The following is a 26,221-nucleotide window of genomic DNA, read 5'->3' on the forward strand; positions in this document are numbered from 1 at the left end:
TGCATGGATGCAGCCTGGAAATAGGAGTAATTGTTTCCTACAACCTCTATAAAAACAATAGACAAAAGATGTAAAAGTAAAGGTAGAAACTCTAGTGAAGCTCCAGCCTCCAACTGAGGGAAAGAGTGAGTTGGGGCAGACTGAAATATCACAAGGGTAATCATGAAACTTGATGAGGTCTCTGCTATTCAGAGGGACTTCGACAGGCTGGAGAAATGGGCAGAGAGGAACCTCATGAACCTCAATGAAGGGCAGTGCAAAGTCCTGCACCTGGGCAGGAATAACCCTATGAGCCAATACAGGCTGGGGGATGACCCAGTGGAGAGCACCTTTGCAGAGCAGGACCTGGGGATCCTGGTGGACAAGTCAAACATGGGCCAGCAGTGCACCCTTGCAGCAAAGTAGGCCAGCGGCATCCTGGGCTACATTAGGAAGAGCACTGCCAGCAGGTCAAGGGAGGTGAACCTTCCCCCTCTGTTCAGCCCTGGTGAGGTCACATCTGGAGCACTGTGTCTAGTTCTGGGCTCCCCAGTACAAGGAAAACATGGATTTACTGGAGTGAGTCCAGCAAAGGGCCACAAAGATGATTAGGGGACTGAAGCATTTCTCAGATGAGTAGAAGCTAAGAGAGCTGGGACTGTTTAGCCTGGAGAAGAAAAGGCTCAGGGGGGATCTTACCCATGTTTATAAACATCTGAAGGGAGGGCGCAGAAAGGATGGGGCCAGACTCTTCTCAGTGGAGCCCAGCGATAGGATGAGGGGCAACGGGCACAAACGGAAACATGGAAATTCCATCTTCTTCACTGTAAGGGTGGTTGAATAGTGGAACAGGTTGCTCATAGAGGTTGTGGAGTCTCCAATCATTGAAGATATTCAAAATCCAACTGGACATGGTCCTTGGCAACCTGCTCTAGCTGACCCTGCTTGAGCAGGGGGCTTCGACCAGAGGAACTCCAGAGGTCCGTTCCAACCCCAACTATTCTATGATAACAAGAGCACCACAGAAGAGCTCAGGACTTTGTGATCACTTGTGATTGTGTGGACATGCTTAATTTTCCGTACAGCTAAAGCAAACATCCTTTTCTTACTGTGAGAACAGGCTGCACAATCAGAGAAAGCATGCACATCTTTGGTATCCTCTTTGTGTATGAGGGATCAAAGCATCTGACAAAGGTTTTCCCTCTTGATTATGAACAGCTCTGTAACGAGCCCTGGATTTCTTCTCCCCTGGATGATAGTGGAAATTTAGCCTCTTGAATCTGAGGCTTGGGAAAGGGGTCAAAGAGGAAGAATTTTTAACATTTTCTTGGGAATAATTTTCTCAATCTGTACTTGAAGCCCCAATACATGGAGCACTTGGATGGAATGAAAACTGCATCCAGGCAAAATGGGAAATGGATATGTCCATTTAGAGAGCATAAAGCCACTATATTTAGTTGAAGAATTCCTAAGTGTGGAAGCTATGTAGTCCCACAGCAACTAAAATTTGAGCTCATGAAAAAAAAACGTTTAAACATCTTTATAGTATTTTAAAGCTTACAGATAATCAGAGTAGAATATGAAATAAAGTAAAATAGAAGGTCCGAAGGCATCTTGAATAAAGAACAGTTAGTCCTGAAGAACTACAGGCTCACACACATGTTGAACTCTAGATGACAGGCTGCATTCCACTGCTTATACTGTGAACATAAATCCTACAGGGTGACTAGACTAATAAGATTCTACTTCAAAAGACTGCACAGCTGCACACTCACAATATGATACAGACAGCCACTTGAAGGTAAGTATGGAACGACAGTGTGTGAATGCACAAGTCATTCATTCATTCATCTCTAATTTTACTTTTCAATTTCTTCAAAACTTAATCCCACACCAGTTACTTAGAATTCTTACTATAGAGAAATGAACAGAAAGACTAAGGGATAATCACTTTGTCTATACATTTACATATGCACACATGCATAGAGATAGGACACATACATTATTATATATTACACATAAACATGCAAGCATATGCATATATATACATATATATATAAGACCATATTCAGCTTGATGAATATTTCCATATAAATCACCTCTTTTAACTGTTACCATAATCTCCAAAAATTGTATTCTCATACCTTTGCATAAGCAGTAGTTTTGATAAACCACTGCTTGAGGTACTTCTGTTCCACTTTTGCTCCTGAACGCCATGAACAACCATTGTCATCCACCTGTTCATTAGCTAGAACAGTCTGATCCACTGGATCCCAATTAACCAATGCCTAAAAAAGTTGCAAGAAGAAAAAATATTTTCAGCAGCTATTTCAAAAACTGAACCTTACTTTTCAGGCACTGCAAGAACTATTCCTTGGGCCCCCAAGTTTTCTGTGTATTGTTAACATCTATTTGAATCAGCAACATGGACTCATCTGAAGATATTTTGAATGTTCACCTCCTCAGAACTCAAAAAAAACCCCAAAATGCAGTTGACAGCATTTGCCTGGATTGATCATACTAGGAGAACAGACTGACACTTTTATATTCAGTGGTAAGTGAAAACATCTCTGAACATTGTTCCCATTAACTGTACTGCATAACTACACAGTCTGATAATTTGCAATTGTCCACCACTGATCCAAAAGTGTTGAAGTCAGATTAAAAGGGATTTATAACTGAGGATCTCCAACCCCAATGGACAGAATCATATATAAGTAATGATATTTGTCAACTGTCTTCAATGTGAAAGAGTTAACATTTTCTGCACATTAGTTCTGACAACTCTGCGAATTACTTTTGGAATCATGTTTCCTATCAATTATCAATATAAATACACAACAAAATTAAAGTTAAATATATGGTGGTGTTCAACAGGAGACAAAAGCCAAACCCATCTTCACACAATATTGAAAAATTTAAATCATCATTTATCATAAAGGATGTAAGACCACAAAAGAAGATAGTGAAAGAAGGTAGAGAAAAAGGTAGTGAAATAGTCATTCCAGAAGGGGTATTCATCAGTGACAGATATTAACATGAAAAAATGAACAGAAGGAAAACAAACCAACCAACAAACAAAGCAACAAAGATGACCAATTCATTACATTGTTATTTAGTACTTGAGCTAAATCAAAGTGAAATCAGACAGACTGAAAACAGTACCTCCAGCTCCATAAAACGCTAATACATTAAACATTCTCAAAGAATGTATTTAATATTTTTCAAGTAATGGGGAGGATTTAGTATCTCAATCTAAAAACTAATCATGGTCCTCATATTATTCCCATTTCATATATTTATCTATTGCTGATCAGCTTCTAAAATGCCCCAGTTTCTAAACAACTGTTTCACCTACTTTTAAATACGCTGCTTGTTGTTACAAATCTTACAGTGAGGACAGCAGAAAATAGAGCTTCATGAATCTGCTTCCTTAAGAATGCTGTTGCTGTTTTTGTCATCAGTGGGGGTGGGGGGGACGAGTTCTGTGTGCAGGCTGATTGCCTACACTGATTTACACAGAATTTATTATGATACCAAGAATTAAAGTCATTTTTTCATACAAAGAACCTCACAAATCAAGCTTGTGTGAATTCAGTGTGTCACAGGAATTTAAACTTCGTATGATTTGCCTACCTTTCATCTGTTATCTACCAATAATACCACACTGGCTTGCATAAAAGCCTTCTGAAAATTCCTTGAGAAACTAAAAGCAAATAATATATTAAACTATTACAGATCCATTTTTAGACCTTTCAGAATATACACCCTTTTTAATAATGGTACAACAAACACATTATGAAGTTGGCTCTAAAAATAATGATCTTTTCATTTATAAAATTTGGAAAAAACATACATCACTACAAAGTTAAAGTAACTTCTAAATAAATACAGAGCAGGTAATACTAAGAAGTAATAAAACATCACCTAGTTATATGAGGCAGTATAAGCATATACTTGTATTAAAGAGGCTATGACTCAAAATTGAGAAGAAATAACCATTTTCTTTTTTGATAATATCGGGTCAAATTTATGAAGAAAATTTTGGAAAGTGACTGATTTATATGATAATAATTATTTAGCATAACATAGCCACATGATTTGTCACAGGAAAATATATCTAAATAAATGATGCAAAATGTAAAGCAAATACACAGGTAAGAAATCCACAGCTGAAAGGTCATGTTTGTGGATTTTTAAAGTTATATTTTGTCCCTTCCATCTCCCACAGACTTTTGACTAATATCCACAACCTAGACATTAAATTCAAACCTCAGCTCCTACTTGTACCTCACAGGCAACTTCTTGCCAGTGACAGTCTCCAAAGCTGTGGTCTCTGGAAGCCAATTTCATCTACATGGAGAAAGCACAGTGCAACACTTCATGCAAGACATCAGTTATTTAGATTTGCTCCCCAGGCCAATGAAGGCTGCATGCTTTTAAAATGGGATTCATCTCATCTAGTTCAAGGTGTCTATAGCATAAGTATCTATCCCCAGGTTTGGTGTCTATGCTTTTATTATTTTTATATGCTTTTATTATTTTTTATAGGCAGCAATTTTTCTCAGCCTAAATGAGACACCTACATTTGGCCAGGTCAAGCACCTCTACAGTACACTGACCAGATCTGTACTGCAACAAAAAGAGAGAGGATTTTGCTGTGGTAAGTAAAGATGCACTCTTTATGGAAGCTGCAGTACACTAACTGCAGCTCCCAGACACACTGAATCTGAGACTCCCTAACAGGGTAATTTCTGGCCAGACATGCATATTCCTGGAACAAAACATGAACTATACTAACACTCTACATGTATCATCCTTATTGCCACAGGAAGGCTATAAATTATCTTCTTATACCTGGAATGAAACTGTAATATAGGAGACTTCAAGCTGTGCAGCAGGTTACTGCTTAATGTATATTGCATTACTGCTTAATGTATATTGCAGGTATGCTGAAGACATGGGATAAATGCATGCTTTAAGCATCTATGTCAATTTGAAGAGACCCAGGCTTACATGCTGTCTCTCTGCCATCTGTTTCTTGCCAAGAAGCAACTGGTTAATATCCACCAGCCACAACATCCCCTACAGGTTGGTGGATGCTGATTTAAGTCCTCAAACTGATCCTTGACTCTCAGAGGGAAGCACATCCAATCACTGATACTCAAACACATTCAGGTTCCCCCAACACTGGGAGCCTGCTTGCAAAAAATTTTGTATACCATCACTGCTTCTGAAATGGCAAGCCTCGTGCTTTTTAGATTCACCTGGAATTACTCTTAAAGCAAACAAATCGACACATGAAAATAAGTCTGTTATGGCAAAATAACATTTAAATTCTTGATTACAATTTGGAAACCAAATTACCAAAACAAAAAAACCCAAACAAACAAAAAAAACCACAAAAAACACAGCATGTTAGGGTATATCAAATACCAAATCATTTTGACAGCTGTCATTTAGGATCTATGAATATATGGAAGCAGAAGAGGGAGTTTAGTAATGCTGTGCCTTCCAAATGCTACATTTCAGCATCAACATCATTCTCTGGGTTCTACATCCCTAATTATATTCTATGGGGTCTTCTGCTTTCTGTGGAATACAATGAAACTTAAAAGCATATTTAAGAAATCTTAGTTTCCATTTTAAGTTACAGACATTTATTAAATCAGCTTTGTTTACATGCAGCTGTTCAGGTGTCTGGAACTGAATTGCCTTTGCTATGCAAAGAGTTCTTTAGAATGTTAGTTTAACACCTTTGTTTTACCTCCCGCTTAAGAAGTTAACTGAACTCTCCCCTTTTCAGAAACTATGACATATGTTATTTATAAAATATTGTAAGTTGAAGAGTTTCTTAATGTACCGCTAGAGGAACGACTGTGATAGTCTTACAGCATCTAATATTTCTGTAATATTTCAGAGACCACAAATGGGTTCCAGGAGTACCATGGTTAGGCACATAATCTCCAATTCCTGATCCTAGCAGTTTTGACACAGTCACAGTACTGTAACATAGTTAAACAATCTCACTGCTGAGGAGACCCATCATGATCACGTTAGAATCAACAGAAATCTTTCATGTCTTCACTAGAGGGAAGTTAAGACCTAGAAAATTTTGATATGAAAACCATGAAATAAATTAATAGTAGCTACATTTTTATCCAGGACATCACTGTAAACCACTGACAACAAACAACTCCGATTTGACTTGCCATGATACCCATTGATGTTAGACAGTTGCATACAAAATTTAGTTATAGATAAAATTCAATATATTTTGCAGTAATTTAAAATCAAATATAGCAACATAAATAGCTATCCACTTAATGAATGTGAATAGATGATTCAGAAATATGTTGCTGACATAATGAGAGACTTGAGATAAAGTCAGTGTACATGCATAGTGCTGCAGGTCAAAGTTTGCACCTACCTCCTTTTGGTAAACTATCCCAGCTTCAAAAAGCTTAAGAAAGAGGTACTGTGTCCACTTATAGTACTCTGGTAAGCAAGTGGTTACTTCCTACAGAAATGAAATAAAATAAAAATACATGAAACTACTTTTACTATATTACAACTTAAATAATTAACTCAGGAGTGCATAGTATATGCTAGAGGCAGAACAGGCTGCATGATATAAATGCATTTTTGGGTAATGTTATTTTGAGTGATATTTACATGTACACAAAAACAGAGGATTCTGGCTTTGTGCACGGTTGACATGCAAAGCAAAGTTTCCATGTTAGCACAGAAAAAAATCCCCCTGCAATATCAATGCTGGTAGATATGAGAGTACAAGAAGAATGGAAATGACCACAGCTGTTGCTCAGTAATAAAAGGCAGGGACAGAGACTACTGACTGCTCAGAGACAGCTCAGAGCTGGCTGCAGAGAAGAGAGCAGACTGGAGGAATCTACAGCTGAACCTGTGGATACAGAAAGAAAGGGGAAGAGCACTGAGAAACTGAGGGTGTTGATTGGCAGTATGGTGAAGACAGGAGTGGAATACGGGGCAAGACTGCAACCTTCAAGATGAAAGAGTTGCAAAGGATATTGCACAATGAGAGGGCACACAAGCGACTGTTTGAAAGGCAAGCCAGCTCAAGGTAGGAGAACACTCTAGGTCAAAACAATGAGAAAAAAATACAGAGTCACCAAAGTCACAACTGTGGAGGAATGTTAAGAGGGAAATACAGACAGATAAAAATAAAAAGACAACATAAAAAAGAGGAACGGGAGTGAGAACAGCAGTCAACAAGATCATAAACAGCATTTTTTAAACTTCAAGACATTTTATAGATTTTTACTGAACTCTAATAATTAAAAACCAGCCTTCTTACTATGAACCCTGAGAGTTTCCTCATTTAAGATTAATGTCCATTTTTAAAGAAACATAGTTTACTAGTTGCAGAAATGCTAAAATGAACATATAGAACATACTGTCTGCAATGAGTGCAAACCCTACCCCAGCACATGTCCTATAAACAAAACTAACCGGAGTTATTAATCAGTCTCCTGATGCAGTATGGTATTGTAAAGTCAAAATAATAAAATGGTCAAGTGCTTATAAAGTTCCATATTTTAAAATATTTGTTCTTAAAAAAACCACACAAACTGCATTTGAAATAAACATATTAATACGTGAAGATGACTAAAGGATGATATGGTTACAGAGACTCAGTTTTCCTCTACACAAACACAGTGTTTCACAGGCGCAGCGGATACACATACGCTCTCACCCATGCATTTTAAAGTTTGGCCAAAATGAAAACAACTGTGTAACTCGGTATTTAAACTCTGATTGCGTTATACGTAACAATAAACAGATCGCACTTCCTTGCTCAGTAACTTTCCTGTTTAACCTGCCCCTGTTCAAAGAAGATCGTTTTCTACATATTTCCTCTTTAACTACATTTGTACTTGCTGAAGTGGAAGATGACTCCTATACCGGACCTTAAATCAGCGAGAATACATCTTGATTTCAGAATTACAGGGTTGACAGCCAGCCACTGATAGCTATTTGCAAACTGAATAAATTCGATCAACTGCCTGAAATAGCTTTCCTGTCATCCAGGCTTCCCACTACAGCTACTGTGGCACACAACATCCGCCGCATCATCTGTTACTCAGAGACACCTGAAACACTTTAGCACAAAAATTTTGTTCTTCTACAATTTTATATTCCAGTGCTGAAATGCTGCTTTGAACAATTAATATGACCTTTGAATAGATATGCCTCAAAAGTGAATATAAGAGGCTTTCAAGACCAGAGACACTTCATAGCAAGTTTTCAGCACACCATGCAGAATTTAGCCACGAAAAACAGTTGCTTGATTAAATCCCTGTGCTCTACACTGAAGAGAACACTCAAGAAAAGTCTGATTTCCATCTCCCCAACTATACATTATCCATTTGCTCTAAAAAAATATACATTTAGCCTGCATCTCCACACGGTAATATCGGTTCTTCTGCCCATGTGATGCCACTAATGGCAATGGAGTTTCATCACTGTAATATCAGAGGTAGAAAAGAGCAGAGATCTCTTTTGGTACAATATAAGATCAGGTGAGCAACAGCCAAACAGATAAGACAACTGAAGTGAGCTATCAAACAAAAACAGTAAAATGGACTGAGGTTTGTCCATTTGATCCAGAATGGCAGACGTGTGTTAACTGAAACAGTAAGAGATGGTATTTCACAATCTTAAACAAGCATGTTTAGGACACGGTACAAACCAATCACTGGGAACACAATCTCATGTAAATGCTCTCTCTCAAGTTGTAAATCGACAAGCTTTCTAGAAAGAAATGCAGCAGAACATATCACTGAAGAAAATTTGCTCCGCAGTCACTGAACTGCAAAAAAGATCACTCAAGCTCATCATCTATTTACCTTTATAATCACGAACGTTTCAAGTTACATACAATGGTTAAAACAGAAAGAGAAGTGACATCACTACCAAGTGAAATGAGAAAGAAATTATGTGATTTCTGAGGATGACAAGCCAACAACCTCTTGCCAATCTCAAATTGCTTTTTTTTTTAGTTTTGATCTCTATTAAACAAGTAATATCTGGTAACAAAATTCCATTAGGTTGCCATCATGCTTAATTTAAGTGAATGTTGAGTATTCCATATACTTTATAAGCATTAAAAAGATTTGCAGTACGTTAACAGAACTGACTTGACTCAGAAATCCAGAAAAGGGTTCATAAAAAGGTTTTGCAAAATAGCATGACAGAATCCTTCCACCCTTCCAAATGCTCACTTCTGAGCTTAGCACTAGCATTACAGCCCATATATATAACCCATATCACAAAGCTGTTCACTGACCCCACATAATCAGGATTTTAGCATATTTCCTTCTAAGATAAAATATATACTAAAAACCAGAACCCTTTCTACAAATACAAAATATGCTGCCCACCTGTCCACTGCAGGTGCTCTTCAGGGATCTGTGACAGATTTCGTGACAAGCCATCACCACAGCATTTCAGAAAGCACTAAGAAACAGGAATGAAAGCATCCCCCCAGCCCCTGCCAGTTTGCCCTTTCCCTTTTGTCAGCTTGCTAATTAAAAAAAAAAACTATTACTGTCACCAAAATGCATCTTTGTAATTGATTACTGTTATTCCTCCTTACTCCCACAGGAATGATACTCATTATTAAAACAAACCACTTTTAAAAGTGGACTACTTTTAAAACCAGCAGATATTGCCAAGATATAGAAGTTGTTCCTTATTCATACCAAAAATTTCCTTGCTTAAGCCCTTTGCCTCAGCACAGCAGTCTGTTCCTGCTCAGCATGATGAAGGGGTTAGCAGTACAAGCCAATTACCTAAAGTCTGCTTAAAAAGGCTTTTTTGTAGATAAATTTTCAGTTACAAATTAACTAGCAGTATTACAGCTTAGATTTGACAGTGGTGTAACGGGAATCAACTGATTTGTGGTGAGATTAAACTGTACCTCAGTTTTAAAAACCTGAAAAAAGAAAAACCCCAGCTACCAAAAAGAAGGGGAAGCCCACACTAAAGAATCCTGGATATACAAATACAAAGGAAATTCTGGATGGAAGATTCTGTTCATAAGTAAAAGAAAAATTAATTTTCAAATATCTTCTTTTATAATTCATTATTCGATGTTCTCAATCTGCTGCCTTCTTACAACTTTCTATTACTTAGCTGTGAACCTAAGTTTTTTGTGTGTTTTTTTGTTTTTTTAAGATAAAAGGTTATATCTTCAAACTACTTCCACGGTTATAATTTTTAATATAAGTAATATTCACAGCCTGCATAAAAGCTTCTATTTGTTGTAAGATTCACTATGTTTTGTGAATAATACATAACTAGACTAGAGGGAAGTCATTTCCTAGTTTATTAGTAATCATTTTATTTCTAGCACGCTCATGTACTATACTAAACACAGTCACATTGCACTTGAAACTAATTAAAAAAAGGTGAGAGGGAGAAAAAGGCAGTCTGAAAGGATTCTTTTCAAAACTATTTGGGAAGATTAAACAGTCTTTAACCTATTATTTGTCTATTTTGGTATCACAGGGCATGCACCACCTAACCTGAAAGTAAAACGATTGGATTTTCAAAGAGATTTAGAGCTAGACTGAACTACATTTCTAAATTCATTTAAGTATTGTATTTCAAATGCACTTAAGAGTTTCATGCGTTGTTAGCTACATATACCAAGGCCATGCAGTGCTTACACTTTAGAACATTTTTGCTGCAAAAAAGTAGCCTCATATCAAGGGTTTCCTTTTTTGTTCAATTACAAGTAGCATGATGATTATCAGTGATAAGTGGACGGAGAAGAAAATTTAATAGGTAGTGCCCTATCTGTTGTTACATTTTTACCATTGCTCAGGCACTGCACAAGAATAACAACTTCAAAACAAAATAGAAAAGTATCTGTACAAAAAGTATCTACCAAAGATTTCATCTTTTTTAATGTACAGTGTAGAAGAGGAACACTAATCTTATGCAAAAATTACACTGTTTGGAATGAATAACACGAAGACTGTGAGAAACGCTGGCAGTAAGTGCTACCTTCTAGAGGAAAGTTACAGTTAGATAACTTGTTTAGTGGTGAACTGGTGGCTCAACAGGAACATGCATTCAGTTTGATGGCAGTCTTGGGCAAAACAACGGGAAACCGTTACACGCGCTCTCCCCTTTGGTGCTGATGATACGAATCTTTGTGAAAATTATATTGCCTGATTCTCCTGAAAATAACCTTTAAAAGAAGTGGCAGGCAGTTTGCTATGCTATCTGGGATGGCAGTTAGGAGCAATCTCCTCACCAGGGATCCCCAAATTACTGACTGTTACCTTAAAAATAAAACATAACCACATTTAAAAAAAAAAAAAAAACTTTTCAAGTGATTTAAATGTCTCTCAGAGACATTCTTTCCCTCCTCTAACTGCAGCTTTTTAACCCTGGAACTGACAGACACAGAAATGTTTGCTTGCATTTACAGAATAAAAACATCCTACCCCTTACTTGGTGTTTTCTTTCCAAATCCTCTCCTCTCTCCCAAAATCGTGCCCCTTGCAAAATGTTCTATAAACTCAATATTTACTATTGGAGGCACTGAAAATATCTAGACATTCAGGAAAAAAGTAGATCACTATTAGTATTCAAAGCTACTCTAAAGCAAACTACTTAGAGAGCTAGTTTATGCATTTAATTACATTTTTAGTTTGCTTACCTTTCATGTTTAGAGGAACAATTTTCAAGCATCTTGGTAAGCTAGCTTCCTGAAATAATCTCATTATCTTTTAATAATGCCTTATTTTTTGTGCTTTACTGGTTAAGTAAACTCACTGACTACAACATGCAAATCAAAATGTAAAAGTACTTTTGAGACTGTGAAAGAACAATGATAAAAACCACAGATAATTAAAAGGAAACTTCTAGTATCCAGATGCAATAGAATTTCTTCATAGTAATTTTACTGAGCAAAACACCTACAAATAGTCTTCAATACTCCTCGACAGGATTTTCTTGAACACCGGATGACTTTTCAAGCAGCCAGCTCCTTCAGCACAGCTCCATGTACAAAGTATTCAAAGTGCACTTTTCATTATTCTCCTTCTGGCCTTTTATTCCTAACATTTGTAAAATGGTAAAAATTACTTCAGTCTTCCTCACGTCATATAGCCTAAGCTGGACATGTAGGACTCTCTGACAGTTAACATAAAAGGTCAGCACTTAAAAAAGGTGTTTCACCTCACATGGAAATAGCAATCTAAGGCAGAAGAATGGGTTCCAGCAGCACGTATGTGCAAGGTACTTGCCCTGGCAAAATGAAGCAGCACATTTAAGCAACACCAACAGAATCTGATTAAAACCAAACTCCTATTTTGTACAACAGTCTTGATTATTTAAACTAACCCATGACAGAAGACCTTTTTCTATCATTTTTCACAGGAGTCACTACAATACTGTTGGGGTTAATGTTTGCATTATCACGGTATTTAGTAAGCCACTGATTTAGTGCCATACAAATACAGAATTTAAAAAAAAAAAAAATCCTCAACTGAAAGAGCTCCCTGTTTAAGATAAGTACCTGCACAGCGCAGAACTGTGCAGAGATGCTTGAGCTGGCCCAGAAGCAGTACAGCGGAGATAGTAAGATGCTCTGCCCAGCCTGATTAGCCCTGCAGAGAAGCTGGCTCTATCAGCATGGAAAATACACTCTGCTGAAGCTTACCATTCAGTTTCTGAAGGTAGGTCTTTCATGGCTAGCTCACATATCCATGCATTTAAATGTCAGGTAAAACACACATTTCAGGCATCACACGATTTCTGGATTAAACAAACATATCTCTGTTTCTTAAGGTTATCATTCAGGTCACTCTCCCTTCAGTTAATTACCTCGCAGACCAGCAATGTGTGCTAAATAAAACTAAACTACTTAGCCAAGAAGTGACAATGAGCCAAAATTGATTGTGCTTCAAGCAACGCTTTCTACCTGTTTTAAAAACTTACCTTTCAAAAACACAAACTAAGTGCCTCTAGAGCACTATAAATTATTTTAATTATAGAACCATTCAAATGGACTTAGTTGTACAGTATCAATGGCCTTTCCACAAGTACTCAGAGACTTCTGAAAGCTCACTAACTGAAACACGCTCTACTAGGAAAGTCAAGGTAAGCCTCTAAAAACAGACACAAAGATGACAGATGACATTTCCCTATATACTTATAGTTCTCATTGTGGTTTTCAGTACTGCAAATTCTCCGTCTATTCTTCAGAACATAAGGTTTAAACAAAAATCCAAATACTGAGATGAATTTTCTCAAGGTACTCTACAATATTCAACTTTCACCTGTTTCGTAACACAGAATGCACATAGGATTTTACTGTTTTGAACCATTGCTGTATTACACACACACAAAGTCTCTGAGATACAAATGTTTACAAATATAAGAAAACGACTGTGAAGAATGTGTAACAATCCTTTTATTTTCAGAGCAACTTTTCAGTTATCAAGAGAACTGAAATCTTACTAAACAGGCTTACACTGAAAATCTTGTCATATATATGACATGACAAAGCACGGTTTTTAGATGCAAGACATGCATATAAACAACTTTTCCTTCAGATTAAGGAAAACAGATGGCAGGTCGCATGTTGCCAGAAAACTAATCCTTTTTATTTTCAGGCCTACAATACTGCTATAAAAATCCAAGATAAGGATCCCAATCACTCTATGCAGAATCATATTAAGGTGGTAAGTAATGATTATCTCTGTGAATGTAAGGGTAGGGACAGGCTTTGATCCACTGGTACATGCAATAACCCTACAATACAACTGCTTCAAAAATTGATTTCTTTCATTTTTGTTGTGAAAACTACATTGGCTTATGGCTGATTGTATTGGTATGGTTTGTAAGGTGAACAGCTGATTCTCAAGAACTTGAGTTTTAAATAAAATACCTAGTTTCCAAAGTGGTCAGGACACAAACAACTATGAAAACGCAGTCTTGCCTTTCAGATTTAAAATAACCTAACCAAACCAGCCTTTAAAATTATTAGTTTTAAACTTCTGAGTATATTATAAAATGTAAACATTAAAAAAGCACTCCTCAAAATATACACACCTTAACACAAAGGCACCCTGTTTCATAAATACCTGTTGAGTTGATAAGAACACCTGAATTTTAACAGAGAAAATGCTACTTCAGAAGAGCTGAAAAGGCAGACAGAAAAGTCCAAGTGCAAAACTAAAATTATTTTAAAGAAAGAACGATGCTCCTAAATCTTGAGATTATCAGATGATGTCAGTATGCTGAAATTGAGAAAAGTTTGATAATTACATTTCCCACTTTTTTCAAGTGTAATTTTGCAAATTAACAATTTAAATTGGTCACTTTCAAAGGCTTCTATATTGCCATATCTAAAAGGATAAAATTCCCTGTTGTTCCATCAAAGAATAAATGAAGACAGTGTTCCTTAAAAGAGAAAAATCTTACCCTTTCCCATGTAAAAGACAGACCTAGTGCATCAAACTGTTCCCTCATGTGTTGAATATTACTGTAAAACAAAAAAGATTTTTGAATCACTTAATAAGATTATTGTCATGTGATCATATTTACAATCAGGTGCTTACAAGGTTCTCAGAAATCAAGAGCACTGCTTAAGCTCTAAATCCTGCTATCTTGCTAATAGTCAAACTCCAGGAACTCTTACAATATTTATCTTAAATACTCATTTTAAAAATCCCTCATGTATTCTGGTTTAATTCAACAGCTGTGTATACAATACAATGATTCTTTTTTCCTCTTACTTCAATCATAACTGGAAAGCAAATACAGCACTTTCGGTTGAGGGGAACATGTTCCTGAAACATCACTTTTCATTATTATTAATTACCTTTACTGCAAGAGAGCCAAAAGGCCCTAAGAAAACTTTACGATGCACTAGGATGTACCTTCATGATCAGCTTATGAGTCTATTCTGGCCACACTATGCTGGCCGCACATCCTCTTTCCAGTCTCCAGCAATACCATCTCCCACAGGAGCCACATGAAAGATCTCTCAGTATGCAGCTCTGGGAAACAACAGAGCTTTCAAAGCCAGAAGGGAGTATGAACAATTACACTCGACTTGTGCATAGCACACATCATAGAACACTGCAGCTATTCAGTAAACTGCGCATTTTTGGAGGCAGTTTCCAGATGCACCAGTGATTCCCCTGGGTATAATATGCACTCCTTCTAGTATTTCTATGACTGCAGAGCTCTAGTTACACTAGAAAAGGTTTGACAGCGGAGTCATATCAATAAAGGTATACCAGGAAATCCTCTTATGGAGTCACAGCTTCTGGTGGAAGAAAGTACACTTTCAGCAGAACTGCTTACATTAATTCTGGACTCAGGCTGTATCAACAAATGCACTTCAAGTTTGAGTGTATTTTTACGAGGCTTCTGTCACTATATAGAGATATATATATGTGTGTGTGTATACATATATTTGTATCAAAACCAAATGCCAACTGGCATTTTACTAACAAAAATTTTTGTTTTGTATAAGTAACTGGCTTCAATTTGTCTTGTGGGTTTTTTCCTAACTTTGAGAGGATAAGTAGTAGCAGTCAATCGGAGTTTATTCTAAATAGTCTCTTCAGAACATGATAATGATCTGAAATTTGGCTGGTGACTCCTGAATGGAGTTAGCTGACAGGCTTACCGTGTGCCCCCTTTTACAGGGGTGGCCAGCTCTGCTCCAGACATAACTACAACACAGGTCATGTCGCTATCACAGCATCAAGTCCAGAATGCAGAAGCATGATACTGGTGCAGGTTTATTTTAAATTTTTGAACTACAATTTATGGCAGCTCCACATACAGTTCAGTCATCCCTGCTGCAGGCATGACAAACATTCAAGACAGGGTCAGAGAGAAGAAAACGAGAGACAGTAATTACTTCAATGGTCAGAATTCAATCTGCCTGTATGATGAGTCATCTACCTTTGTAAGCATAGTCAAAAAAATTGGGTATATAAATAATTTTCCTATTTGGATGTTACTATAATCAGTCGCAATAGTGATGTGTTAACTTGTCTGAAATCAGCTTTGTTGTTATAATATCTAGTTTTAAGAGTTAAATAGTCTAACGATAATCTCTTTTCAGTACTAAGGAAATTTTCAAGGCAGAATTTTCTTCCACTATAAAACATCTTGTACCTCACTGTTTTAAGTGTATGGAAAAATACGCATGTATTAAAAAAAAAAGGGGGGAGGGAGGGAGAAAAATACAACACAAAAAGCAGCAGCAGAAAATCAGTTCAGACTGTGCCCTGCCACACACTTTTTGATATGACCCTGACAAATTGCTTGGGGTACTATTAGATGAAACAGGCTGAGCTGATCCGGCAGTGTACTATTGCATGGCTCTCTCTCACTGCCCTACATTCTCACTGCTTTTCTACGGTGAGCTGACAACTCATTAAAACGGCAGAATGGTTTCCTTCTGGGTTAGCAAGCTGAATCGGTTTGTTAGCAAGTTGAATCAGCTTGACAAGACCTCATGAGTGCCAAAGCTATAGTCGGTTCAGAGGGCCCACATGGTAGGGAGAAGGACAACACGGACCCTTTTGTAGTCAGCAAGTCCTCATGTCAGCCTAGCTGTCTCACAGAACTACAGCCTTCACTTCTTTGCGCCTCATTTGTCATGTAAATAAGGATCACAGTAATGCTTTATCTCACGGAGGTTCTGTCAAGATAACCAAGTTAAATATGAGGCACTCGGATATGACAGATGCGTAGATTTGTTTTAGAACTTGGCTACAGTAGATTTATCGAAGGAAGACAGAAATCATTAGTTTACTGTCCATATTCCTTAGAAAGAAAATAATCTCCTGTAACAAAGGCAGCACTTTTGCCCAAAGCAAGACACTGGTAGAAGAATTTTTACTGAGAGTCTATCAAATGTCTCCACATACCCAGAGGTTTCTAATTTCCTTTTAACTACTGTCATATACAGTATAATTGACAGTCCACAATACACTGTGCACAGTGTTTTTTCAGACTGTCTCAAAACAAACACACACAAAACCCCATGTTTTTTGCATCTTGAGGGTAACTGGTTCTCACCCATATTCTCATCCAACTCATACAAAAAAAGAAATTAAAGAAAAAATTAGGATAAACAACTAATAATTTGCATACAGGGCATCATATTTATCCTCCCTAAATGAAGTCAGTTGTCTTCATATTCTAGTAGGGAAAGTAACAAGTGATCTTGATATAGTACCAGAAGCATGTAAAAATTTAAAAGAAACAACATTATCAAAGAAGGAAATGTATCAGGGTACAAAAAGTTACTACAGCTAGGTTACTTCACCTAGAGCACATTAAACAGCGTCAGTTAGAAGAACGATTTATGAGTCATTTATAGAAATTAACATTTACTTAGGTAACTTTCTACTCATTTTAAGGAATATCAGGGGAACATAATACCCAATTCTGAGGTCTAAAGCCCAAAACTTCCACTGAAATTAGCAACAATAATGGCTGCTTATCACTTTCCAAGACCAAGTCTCAAATGAGAAAATTTTCTTCCTACTCTTTCACACAGCACTGAAAACTGCTAGCAAACCTAATCACATATCTCATCATTTTTAACCGTGTATTCTATACTAAGATTTAACTCACTGTAAAAAAAAATCGGATTTATTTCTTACTCCCTTTGGTGTCTGGGAAATGTCACTTTTTTTCCTCTCTTTTTTTTTTTTTTTTTTAACAATATCCTACTCTTTTAAAAGTTAAGACTACTCAGAAGAGAGAACCTTGAAAATCACATTGAAACATTAAGCTTTTGAAATTGAACCAACTGCACTGTCCCAAATGACATTAGCAAACAACACTAGTTCTTTCTGTCTTTTCTTCTGCTTCTACTGGTTTTGCTTTATTTGGTTTTTTTTTTTATGGGGGCCAGAGTACACATATTCACAACAGAAATGTGACATTACTTAAATCCGTTAAAGACTACCTTTGTGTCCAGCTTGCAGGGTGCAGTCCATGCTCAACTGCAGCATTTTCTGCTGGTAACCCAAATGCGTCCCATCCCATCGGATTTATCACCTGTTGGCAAAAATTAAAAAACTTGATCTTATGTAACTTTCTGGAACAGCATCAGTAACACACACAAGCCTCAAAATAATGAACAGTGTTTTGCATTTCAGCATTTGCTTTGCCTCATTTGAGCCTCTTCAAAGCATGCCCACAAGGGCTGGTCTGTTTTAAAGGAGGAATATGAAACATACTTGCTGTCTACAATTTGATGTTAGAAGGAGCTTAAAGTATTATGTAATAAATCCTTCTGACTACTTCAACGCTAGGTTAGCAATGACAATATCAATCCTTTGTAATTTGTGTGGTGGTCAAAATTAGCATTTGATGCTACTGCTCAGCAGAATCAAGCATTCACCATAAAGGAGAAGAAAGCATGCAAAACTTTTTGAACCAAGAGTTTTATAACTGTACCTGATGTGGAACCTACTAATTCTTTTTTCCTTGTGTTTAATAAAATAATGAAAAATACTTTCTGATAACCCTAAATCCTACAGGTAATATGAAGAAGGTGGAGAAAAAATGTGTTAGTTACATTTTACTGTACTTTTTTTTGTAAATTTGGACTGAAGACACAACATATTTCAGGATATCGAACAAATGACAGTGGAAAAAGTGTTTACTATAAAATACAGTAGGTAAACTTTGTTGAAATAGATACATATCTTTCCTATTAACATGCAAATTTTTGTGAAAAAAATCACACATCTGGCAACACAGTGGGTATTCAAAAGAACTATTTAATAACCAGGAAACAAATGGTCAGCACTCATTATGCTGTCTTTAAATATACTTATGAATTGGGTACCTGATAGAAGCAATACCATTTCTCACACCTACAAATTTGCTACATATGCAGTGATTATGCTTAGAGTTACAGAAGTTTAACAGCAGCAAAACACGATTGAGTAACATTTAAAAGACTGTAAGAAATCAAAATGTTTGCCCCTTAAAAAAACATATACAAAGAACTTGTTCTTGTTTAGTTTAGTAGCATGTAAACAAAGGAGCAACAAGAAAGAAGGCCCATAACATTCAGACAAAGGTCAGAAGCCCAGCAATACTGATCTCATAAGCTACCTCGACACAGAAAAATATATTTATTTCTGAAGCATGAGTTACTTTTGTCGCTGTTTCGAATTATTTGTATTCTTTTTTGCCACAACCCTACGATCCTGACTTTAATGGATTCTTTTGCAAAAAAAATTATAGACATATTTATAAACGTGCCTTTGGTATTAACTCAGTGCAAAAGCAACAAGATTTAACAGACGCGACTCCTCAACGTTCTAGTTTTTAATACTGAGCTTATTTAATACTGCTGTATTTCATTATTCTGCTGGTGCAGCAGCATAACCAAAGGCATTAAACCATGTTGTTGATCAACCGTGACCCAAGCCAGTATAGTAAGTGCCCAAGCACAGCACACTCCAGATGTGTAAATCTAACAGAAACAGGAATGCTGTTGTGTTACAAATTTCCCCCATTATCAGATGGATTTTTATTTTTCATATCACAGTGTCAGGAAATATCAGACTCACATTTCAATTCCCCACTTCCACACATTATAAACACTTCACGGGAAATCTCATTTGCAACCTAAACTACTGGACAACACCGTGCTGAAGCATACCTCTCCTCAGCCCTTCTTCTCTCCCTTCCCCCACCAGTAGTCAAAATTATTAGTATAAAAGAGAAAAAATGTAAGCTTTATGTAAACTAAAATTCTCTTCAGAATTTTTTAAAGAAACACTAAAATATTAGCTTCTGCAGCTAAACTCTTCTCAACTATTATTTAGTGTTGACCATCTGGCTCTGACAGAAATGATGAAATAAGCCAGATGTTTTTTTCTTGTAGAATACATATTTCCCTTTCCCCGTTTCTTTAGACAAACAGACACATCCCTACAAATAACTTTTTCTACTACAAGCTGATGCACATTAAGTGGAATTCAAAAAAATCACTCTTGGCTAATTTTTGTAAATTTTCGCTTTTGAACATCTGCTGGGTATAGAGGGGTAGCCAAAAGCAAGGCGGTCTCATTTCTTATGCTCATGAGCAAAAGAATGTGGAAAGAATAGCTCCTCTTCTGGCTACAGACTCCCCAAAGGGCAGGATGATGCTCCAGCCAGCTAACGTGCAGACATTTTATCACCGTACCATCACTGCTAACAGTTAGACTTATCTGCTCACACAGATCTTCCCAATTCTAGCATGTGCATTAAAAATATCATACAGTGGATTTACTTAATCACATTCAAATGACAGTTCAATTTCGCAATCAATGGCATTCCTCAAGTTAAAGGGCTGAAGAAATACACTAATTCAAGTTTCAGTAAGAAACCTGAATTTAAAGAGACATATTAAAAATATCCTCAAATTACTCTCCAGGATAGATCTATTTATGTAGTTGCCATAGAGATGAATGTAACATGTACAGTGGTTTAGAGAAAACGATTTCAAGTTCATTGTCTCTTTTACTTCTCTGCTGCAAATGCATTTGAAAGGTTTGTGAAATGCAATTGTCTGAACAACAGGCCAGCTTCTTCCGGCTGCATTGTGTGTTACGTATCCACAGCTAAAATGCCATGGCCTCCACACAGCACTTGGCGTTACATCTCAAATCTGCCTAGCCAACATAAAGCACAAGGCTGAGTGTTACTATGTAGTATTGAAAAAAATGGCAAAAATCTCAAGAGACATGAAAGAGCAGAAGAAAATATAAAACTAACGTCAGAAGATGGCACAAATAATACAGGAACAGTTCACCTGTCCTGCTTAAAAACAGAAAAATTAGGCAGAAAGCAATTATGAAGACCAAAGAGTATTCCTTGTAGTTCCTTGATGGCTCGGTCACAGGCCATAACTAGCTGAAAACATGGCTGCCCCCTCCACACCTTGATGGCTCGGTCACAGGCCATAACTAGCTGAAAACATGGCTGCCCCCTCCACATTACAGATGAGCAAAAGAAAAGGAAAAAAGCAATCCATCTTCTTGAATGCTGACTTGATTACTTCTGACAACAGTCTCTAAAGCCTGGACGAATGAGGCATCAGTTCTGCTCACTAGAGTGACAGTTCTTCCCAGCGTGGCATCTCTGTATAAGCAATATTTGCTAAGTCACAAAGAGAAAGAAAAATTAGTAACAAACATATTTTGTAACAGAGGAGGCCTGCATAAGTCTGAGGATGTCTATGTACACATTAAAAGAAGTCAGATTATAGTTTCAAAGGCAAATTAAGATGGCATAAACCAATACTGTCACCAAAGGCAGCCATGTGTTTCTGAAATCACTCCTTTCTTGCACAGAAAGCTCCCTTTGGATGGGCATGTGCATCTCTGTGTCTTCACAACGAACTGGAAAGGCAAACTCTTCCTGGTTAAAACTACTCATTTTTTTGCTAGGTTAGTCTTTAACCTCAAGTACATGGCTTAAGGGCCTTAAAAGTTCACATGATCAGGCAGGATCAACTATGAAAGACTGCAATTTTCTATCACTCAACATGTGGTGTTTTACACAGACCATGAAGATGCAGGAAGTGATTCACTAGTATGTTGGGGACAAAGTGCTTGGGAACTGCCACACTGAGTGCTCTTTTCAGGAGCCCATTATTGAAAAGAGCAACAGTTGCATCTTGAAACATTTTAGATCATAAAGATTCAGATTTTGTATTAGCTGGTAGCATAGCCATAAGAATCATTTCATGGCACAGTCAAAAATCGGTCACTAGTGATGGCTGGAGCTCTTAACGTGACTGTGGGAAGACACAGTAATTCCATTAATTCACTTCTGAGATTTCAGCTCTCCCTCGCAGAAGGTTTTCATCTATTCACTGCCATAACAACCAGTCCATCACACTGACGTTACTAGGCGAGATCAATAAGTGCTATATAACACAAAGCTGACAATAATCTTATAACACTCAATTCTACATCTCCGTCAACAGGACTGGAAAAAGATGATTCAATGAGTTTTCCTTCATGTTTGAAAGGAAACAAAGAACTTGTTTGCTCTCCTGATGTGCTCAGCATGCTTCAAATTTTGACCAGAGATCTGACACATCTTTTTTACATCCAGATCTAAATTTTCTGAAAGACAGATGAGTGTCAAAGAAATGCCTGTAACTAAATATATTCATTTCAGAGGAGCGTGAAAATAGAGGACAACCATAAATGAAAACAGAGGCTGGCTGACAGATCAGTGATTTGAACTAATATAGCAAAGTCTACATTCCTATCTCTGGTTACAATCCCACAACGCACTTAACATGAACTAACCACAAAATGCCGACAAAATGGGTAATCTGTGGTCCTGAGTTCCAGCTTCTACAAAACCGTTCTGACTCCACAGGCAACTTTCTGGCACCTTCCTCACATTTCATCTTGCAATTGTGCAACCACACACAAGTGAGGCGGGAAGGGCATGTGGCTGGAGAGCGGAAGGGAGAGTAGTGCTGCTCCTTCCACTGGCTGCCTGAAATAAGACTGCACTGAACACGTTGAAAATCTGACCTGTAGATCTACAGATTGCTGATACGGTGACATTTTAAAAGCAAGACCTCCACCTGAACGTGGCCCAGATTGCCTTTTAAGTGTGCCAGTTAATAAACACTGTTATGCAACAGCTAAAAATCGAGCGGGCAAGGCACGTCTGGAAATAGATTAAAATTATAAATTTTTGATTAGTGTGTATAATCTAGCCAGCAGAACTGTTTCAATGATTCTTTGCAACAGAATGCTGCCTATTAGCATTCTGATAAGGCACTTTTCAAATTAAAAAATAATCAACCCACACAGATTTCTATCAAAACATAACTGCTTATATAATGCTCTCATTTATTTCTTGTTCTCAGAAGATACAAAATATGAAAAATTACTCTATGTCTGCACAGTACCACAAACATTTAGAAAACAATGAAGTCTCTCACCTCCTTAATCTCTCACATTCTTATCTAACTTAATTGCATTTAAAATAATAACACATTTGCTCCCTCTTTCTTTCTAAATGAAGAAGTGAGCTAGTTAACACTTTCAGTACTTGCTTCCAGAGAACTGAATTCAAATAAAACTTAGTTCATGTAAGGTGTGTATAAAACTTCACTCAGACCCACAGAAAAAATCTAGCAAACGGGCAACATGTTCTTACAAGAAAACAGTAGAGATAGTTAATGGTGACCAGAAACCTGAATTGTACTGAAATAACATATCCTACTGATGAATTCATTTTAAAGTTTTAATTAAATGCTCTTTAGGCCGCTTTGGGATATTGTGGAAATATCACTGAATATATTCCAAACTCATCCATCAGGAACAGTTTAAGTATCGATGAAGAAATTCCAATCACAACATACAGGAATTTCATTCCGAGTTGTCTGATGATCATTCTTATTTCTGTACAACTCATATGACAGCCTCACTGTGGTATCAATTCATAATTTTATTTTAAAGATAACAGAAACTATTGAACTGGATCACTCCGTGCTTACTGACTGCTAAGAGAACTATTCTTAGTCCTCAGAGAGGCATAAGTTATCCACTTTGGAATTTATTAAAGACATGGTACTTTTTCCCAGATCAGTGGCAGACAATAACTGAAAATCACCATGAATATCTCCATAATTTGCACACGACACTCTCAAATAATCAATAGGAAATGCCTTACCTTATTCCAAAACTCAAACATTTGAATTCACAACATGCACATAAACTCAAGAAAAAAATACAACCAGAAACTTCAAATTTCACTTCCAGGCTGGTTTATTAATAGATATAAAATTGTAATTTAAAATACATACATTACTATTTCACAGCACTTTTAAAGATGTATGTTTGTAACAAGATCTGTAACTAGAATTCTCCACCTGAAAAAGTTTGGTTTTAATTGCCCTTAAAAAAAAAATTATACTAAACACATTTTGGAACTGTATTCATGCTAAGTAACCTATACTGTTTACAGTTCTTATGCAAAGACTTTTTCTTCATATTTCACTTTCAGTAATCAGAATGTAAACAAGTTATCCTGTAACAGATGTACTCTCCAAGTCATTTACCCTTAATTCAAGTGCATGACAGAGTTCCAGTTTCCCGTGCACTGTCATCTGACATCTGAGGAGTGCTGGAATCACTGGTAATGCTTCGCTGGTCAGATCTTAAGATAACGCAAACTGCATTCCATCACCAGTTTGCTCAATGTGATGTTCTGATTCTGACCCCATGTCAACACACCTCTGATGATTACCACTGCAGTGCTTATCAGTCATCTGTACACTAAAAAAATGCTATTGCGCGTTGTGATGTTACACGTGCATTGAATCCCATCCCCACACAACATTAATAAATGACCAGCAGCCATTCATGTATTGCAGAAAAGGCTGCTGGTTATTAGGTCATCTGTTTGCTCATTTTCAGTATCATTTGTCACTCGCATCATCTGCAGCTCCACGTTAAAAGCAATCTTTCTTCCACAAATATGAGGAAAGTAGTAAATATAAGGAGCAGCAAATATTTATTTTCTCACTGGAAGCACTGGTGAAGTACAGTGCTCTCACAAATATCAGCAGGTTTGAACACACACTGCCTCTAGAATATTTTAATTGAAACAAAACCAGATTCTGTACTACTAGAAATATGAAATACTAATGTTGCACTTTGAAAAGGCAAAAAAAAGCAAGCAAATATTTAACTCCTTCCCAGTTAAGATCTCAAACTACCTCTTACATGATGGAATTAAATGAATGCATTTCAAACTATGGTTCCGATTTATTAAAGGAGCTCTAATTCCCTTGTAAAGGCATTCAAGCTTATCCTTACTTAAGTATCATCTCAAATAAGCCAATTCCTTGCCTATTCAATCAATCAATATTAAACTAATGTACTGTTTTGTCGTGAAGGCATTCTGTAAGTAAGAAAAAACCATCTCCACTTTACCCTTACTCAACATATACACTATAATGTACAAATGACCTTCCTTTCCTGATATTTTTTCGCATGTTAGATAACAAATACACATTTTAGTTAGAGGTTCTCCCTGGGAACTGTGAGTCTGAATATTTTTGCCACATTTTTCACTGTAAATACTTGTAATTCCTCGCTGTCTAACAGACATTTTCAACTCTACCTGTATTCCTGTGCAGGTAGCACAGCTATATGGTTTGCCAACCACTGTCAGTTCTACATCCCATAATCTTATCTTCAATGAATCTTCATTTGTGTTCTTTTCAAAAGGAAGGAAACCAAGCTTAAAAACCATTATTACTTAAAAATCTTTAATCCTAAGCTTGTCTTGAATATCCAAAATATATTAATTTCTACTTACATTTTTTGTTGAAAAAATCAGCAGTCCCTAAACTTTCAAACATGCAAAACTAAAGCTGAATTTCTGGTGTGTGTGTGTGGGGGGGGGGGGGGGAAATCAATACAATAACTTCAAAATGATGCACTCTGAGGGTTTTTAGAAATTTTTTTTAATGGACAGAATTCCAGTAAAGTTCACATGAAAACAGAGAAACAAATTTTTCTTAGGGATTTGAAATGTTGTGTATGATAAGACATAACTATTTCATAGCCTATAACAATCACACTAAAGAAATCTTTAACAGATTAGACAACTGTGACAGCCTCCAGAGAAAACATGAAGAGATTGATAAATTAACTGCAAGGAGAAAATCAATTATGAAGACATTAATTCTAACCGATGGAGAAATTAATATGGCTAATAAAGAAGAGTTTTTTTAAAGTAATGCAAGTTTAACCAAGTAAATGTACATCATTGACACAAAAGCTCTGAGTCTGACATACTCAGAAAATCATTTGAGAGACCTTTTATGTCTCCTTAATAGTACATGAATATTGAATTCTTTGGCTGCCCACCTCTAGTCATAAATAGATGTTCAAACTAGTTAACACAAAGGAAGATATACTTATTTATAGCAATTCTACATGTTCTACAGTCACTCTAATATCCTTTAAAGTCATTTTTACGTGAAATGTAAAAATAAGTTGGAAAGCAAGATTTAAAACTTTGTCTTACAACTTGGTTAGAAAAAAAGTCTTTCAGAACTTTTCCAAAAAAAAAAAAAAAAAAAAAACCCTTGCTTTTATAACAGCTCTTATATTCCACCATAACTGTATTATTCTTTCATTTTCCCCATAGGTTT

General features: G+C 36.6%; 1 protein-coding gene across 1 annotated transcript in view; it reads right to left on the minus strand.

Annotated features, from left to right (window-relative positions):
* The window catches only part of LARS2 (leucyl-tRNA synthetase 2, mitochondrial), a 93,792-nt gene that overhangs the window by 60,349 nt on the left and 7,222 nt on the right, over positions 1-26,221 (minus strand). Inside the window, exons 4-7 of the mRNA XM_026094032.2 lie at positions 17,984-18,075; positions 14,464-14,524; positions 6,410-6,499; positions 2,124-2,267 (exon numbers count right to left, since the gene is read on the minus strand). Coding sequence (XP_025949817.1) covers positions 2,124-2,267; positions 6,410-6,499; positions 14,464-14,524; positions 17,984-18,075 — 387 coding nt within the window. The remainder of the gene's footprint in view (positions 1-2,123; positions 2,268-6,409; positions 6,500-14,463; positions 14,525-17,983; positions 18,076-26,221) is intronic.

The sequence above is a fragment of the Dromaius novaehollandiae genome, chromosome 2 (genome assembly GCF_036370855.1).
Source record: "Dromaius novaehollandiae isolate bDroNov1 chromosome 2, bDroNov1.hap1, whole genome shotgun sequence".
In the NCBI taxonomy this organism is placed as follows: Eukaryota; Metazoa; Chordata; class Aves; order Casuariiformes; family Dromaiidae; genus Dromaius; species Dromaius novaehollandiae.